Source organism: Limulus polyphemus, unplaced genomic scaffold (assembly GCF_000517525.1).
Source record: "Limulus polyphemus unplaced genomic scaffold, Limulus_polyphemus-2.1.2 Scaffold5766, whole genome shotgun sequence".
NCBI lineage: Eukaryota > Metazoa > Arthropoda > Merostomata > Xiphosura > Limulidae > Limulus > Limulus polyphemus.
In genome coordinates, this window is record NW_013671376.1 from 63,433 (window position 1) to 67,874 (window position 4,442).

The 4,442-nt window shown below is 32.1% G+C and overlaps 1 protein-coding gene across 1 annotated transcript in view; it reads right to left on the bottom strand.

Moving 5' to 3' along the window:
- Positions 1 to 2,596, bottom strand: part of LOC106472952 (nose resistant to fluoxetine protein 6-like) — a 25,589-nt gene extending 22,993 nt beyond the window's left edge. Inside the window, exon 1 of the mRNA XM_022401480.1 lies at positions 2,165 to 2,596. Coding sequence (XP_022257188.1) covers positions 2,165 to 2,468 — 304 coding nt within the window. The 5' untranslated portion in view covers positions 2,469 to 2,596. The remainder of the gene's footprint in view (positions 1 to 2,164) is intronic.
- Between the last annotated feature and the right edge of the window lie 1,846 nt (positions 2,597 to 4,442).

The window sequence follows — 4,442 nt, forward strand, 5'->3', positions numbered from 1 at the left end:
TGAGATAGGTAACTTTGAAATGCGAGATATTCGTTAAACAGCTGTTGCGGTGTTAAAGTATAAAAATATACTGTTACTTGTCTTTCGTGTGTTTTTCACCTATTCTAGGGTTAGTCTCATGATTAGAAAGAAACAAATGATTGAAATACTTTTTATTATTCATAATATCTTATTGTCCAAATCTTTGACTTCAAATTATTTCAAGGTATATAATCTAATTTGTAATATTACTTTTTAGATCGAATATATTCTCTTGTAATTAGATAAAAAAAAAAACTTAAAGAATCACCTGGTGGTGAAAGGACTATAATGTTTAAAGTTAGTGTACCTGTGACAATATAATATATATGATTGCATATTTCAAATTATAAAATTAGTAAACTGCCAAAGATGTTTCTTTGTCCATAACCTGGCAAAGCTAGCATCACTATTTCCTCCCTAAAAATAGCACTTAACATCAGGCCTAACAAGATGTATTTAATAAAACGTTCTAAGCTGTTTTACTTGAGTGAATTAGTCGATCTGTGAAACGAGTAAATTCACGAAACACTTTAATAATAACAGTTTCCTCCCTAAAAATAGCACTTAACATCAGGCCTAACAAGATGTATTTAATAAAACGTTCTAAGCTGTTTTAACTTGAGTGAATTAGTCGATCTATGAAACGAATAAATTCACGAAACACTTTAATAATAACAGTTTCCTCCCTAAAAATAGCACTTAACATCAGGCCTAACAAGATGTATTTAATAAAACGTTCTAAGCTGTTTAAACTTGAGTGAATTAGTCGATCTATGAAACGAGTAAATTCACGAAACACTTTAATAATAACAGTTTCCTCCCTAAAAATAGCACTTAACATCAGGCCTAACAAGATGTATTTAATAAAACGTTCTAAGCTGTTTTACTTGAGTGAATTAGTCGATCTGTGAAACGAGTGAATTCACGAAATACTTTAATAATAACAGTTTTCGTATGTTCTTCGCGTGAGATGTTTGTTAAATGTTCTTTCAGGTGATATAATACCCTGTTTTTGTTTGTTACACGTTGATATCCTTAAACTAAGTAAATTGTATCCTATTGTTTAATTATTAATATCATCTAACCGAAAATAACTTAAATGATGCGAGACATTTTGTGGAATAAACAACAAATAAATGCGTAAAAGCAAAATGATAACTTGATCATATATAAACTGAACCAAATCAAAATATCAAAACGTTACATGACTAAAGAAGCCCATTAGACGAATATAATAACAAGTTGGCAAATAACGATTTATAAACACGATAAAGTAATTTATTTTGGGGAGAATACACTGAATGTTTCGACAGAACATTGATCTGTCTTCTTCAGTTGGAGTCTGTAACTAGGTTAACAGAGTTTCTATATAAGTGCTTTGAACGTTCTGTCTACTGTTTCTTCTGAATTGTTACTTGATTTGGAGATAGTTATATGGCGATATTGTATATGATTTAGGGATATCTACATGACGAGATTTATATGATTTAGGGATAGTTACATGACGAGATTGTATATTATTTAGTGATAGTTACATGACAAATATTATATATGATTTGTGAATAATTACATGACGAGATTGTATATGATTTGGGAATAGTTACATGACGAGATTGTATATTAATTAGGGATAGTTACATGACAAGTATTATATATATGATTTGGGCATAGTTACATGACGAGATTGTGTATTAATTAGGGATAGTTACATGACGAGATTGTATATTATTTAGGGATAGTTACATGACGAGATTATATATTAATTATGGATAGTTATATGACAAATATTATATATGATTTGGGGATAGTTACATGACGAGATTGTATATTATGTAGGGATAGTTACATGACGAGATTATATATTAATTATGGATAGTTACGTGACAAATATTATATATGATTTGGGGATAGTTACATGACGAGATTGTATATTAATTATGGATAGTTACATGACAAATATTATATATGATTTGGGGATAGTTACATGACAAATATTATATATGATTTGGGGATAGTTACATGACAAATATTATATATATGATTTGGGGATAGTTACATGACAAATATTATATATATGATTTGGGGATAGTTACGTGGCGACGTTGCGTATGATCAGTATTCTATTCAATGATACGACACTTACTCTGTATAGCCCAAAACTGAGATGTTGTCAAGTCCTTAATCAAGCTTACGATTCCCGCTGTACATTGAGGAGATAATGTCGTATTAAAATCAACGTTCAAAATCTGTGACAGTATTAAACCCAAAAGGCTCCTTCCCGTGTCTAGGTCCAATCCTCGTTTCAAGGCTTCACGAAAGTCATCTTGTGTTATCTCAGGTAGAAAATTACGTTCTTGTAAAATTAGTGGATGATCCCCATCGTTCGCCTCAGAACCAGAAATAACTAAACCGAAGACAGCTAAAACTACAACTTGAAAGAAATACATAGTACCAGCTAATTTACTAGATGCTGAAAGGCACAGATATCGAATCAGGAGAGACCAGAGTGGATGGGACCAGAGGAACGAGCCCTGGGTTTAGAGAGCAAGTAGTTTGTTTCTGACAACCGCCCGTTAAAGGTGTTTAACGAAACGGTGCAAAACGACACAGATATACTGGTTTATCGGGGCTTATCTACCTTTGTGTTGATAATTGTCTCTGTTTGTTTATTGCTAAGTAAATCGATGTGTGAAAGTTATCCTTAATTATCTACAACCTGTAACTATTGTCTGGCATTGTGCAAGAGAACTTAGGATGCAGTATACGAAATTATTATGTTAGCTCATATACCTTTCATTAAGTTTTGAAATCGTGTTTCAAAGTTCGAAAAAAAAAAAGATAAAGTAAGAAATATATAGCTAATAAAATATATTACCGTCATATATTTTAAGTATTTGTTCTTTTAATTAATAGGATTTCTTGTGGTGAAGCAAGAACATTATAAATACTGCAACCATAAACCGAAGTTTTCCACACTACTGCCTTCCCCCCCCCCCCCCACGTGGCACAGAAATTTCGATACCCGTGATGGGTAGAGGACGAATAGCCCTTTTTGTAACTTTGTGCCTATCTTTAAAACAACAACAACAATAACTCCACTGCAAGTCTGATCTTGTTCTTTTATTTTCTTTTGCCCAGTTCTGTTGATGAAGTGGAATTTACATAAACATACCAAACTCATGACACGTGAAAATCTCAAGCTTCATTTTTTTCCCGCCACAGTTCATGATTATCAGAAATAATAAAAAGGTCACAGTTTGCGTGTCATGATAACAAATATTTTCTTATGGGCATTTTCAGTAAAATAACTATATACACACACATATACAAAGTGAAAGTGTGCATAAAGACAGGCAGAGACATACAAATGTAGTGACTTTGATGTTATGAGCTGTTTTGGTAGGAGTATTTTTCCTGCAGCGTAACTTCCATTGTCAAAGGCTTCTTCGTTAGGTTATCGTGTCCAAAGCAAACCCTTCCACCACGATGCTTTACATTATCCATCTAGTATAGTAAAAACAATAGTTTCTCAGTGTCCATTTCAACAGTCCTATCATACAGAAATCCAATTTTTCCAGTTACTTGAGGTATGACTAGAAGAGGTTGAACCTGTACCCTATTGACCTCGTTTCCAGCCGGATATACTTTTTCATTATGTTGCGTTGTGTTGCTTGTGACACGTGGATGGCTTTTGTCGCTCATCTTTGCGTTACAATATGCCACTCTGCTTACTACGCCTGGGTACGACTTATTGCAGGTCTCTTTCTAGATGTAATCTGTAAACACCAGTAATCACGGACGTGTTTTGTATCGTTTTATTGTAATATAACTGTTACAATCAAGTAATACCTTTAGTTTAATTAACTGAAATAAACACCAGTAATCACGGACATGTTTTGTATCGTTTTATTGTAATATAACTGTTACAATCAAAGTAATACCTTTAGTTTAATTAACTGAAATAAACACCAGTAATCACGGACGTGTTTTGTATCGTTTTATTGTAATATAACTGTTACAATCAAAGTAATACCTTTAGTTTAATTAACTGAAATAAACACCAGTAATCACGGACGTGTTTTGTATCGTTTTATTGTAATATAACTGTTACAATCAAAGTAATACCTTTAGTTTAATTAACCGAAATAAACACCAGTAATCACGGACGTGTTTTGTATCGTTTTATTGTAATATAACTGTTACAATCAAAGTAATACCTTTAGTTTAATTAACCGAAATAAACACCAGTAGTCACGGACGTGTTTTATTTCGTTTTATTGTAATATAACTGTTACAATCAAAGTAATACCTTTAGTTTAATTAACTGAAATAAACACCAGTAATCACGGACGTGTTTTGTATCGTTTTATTGTAATATAACTGTTACAATCAAAGTAATACCTTTAGTTTAATTAACTGAA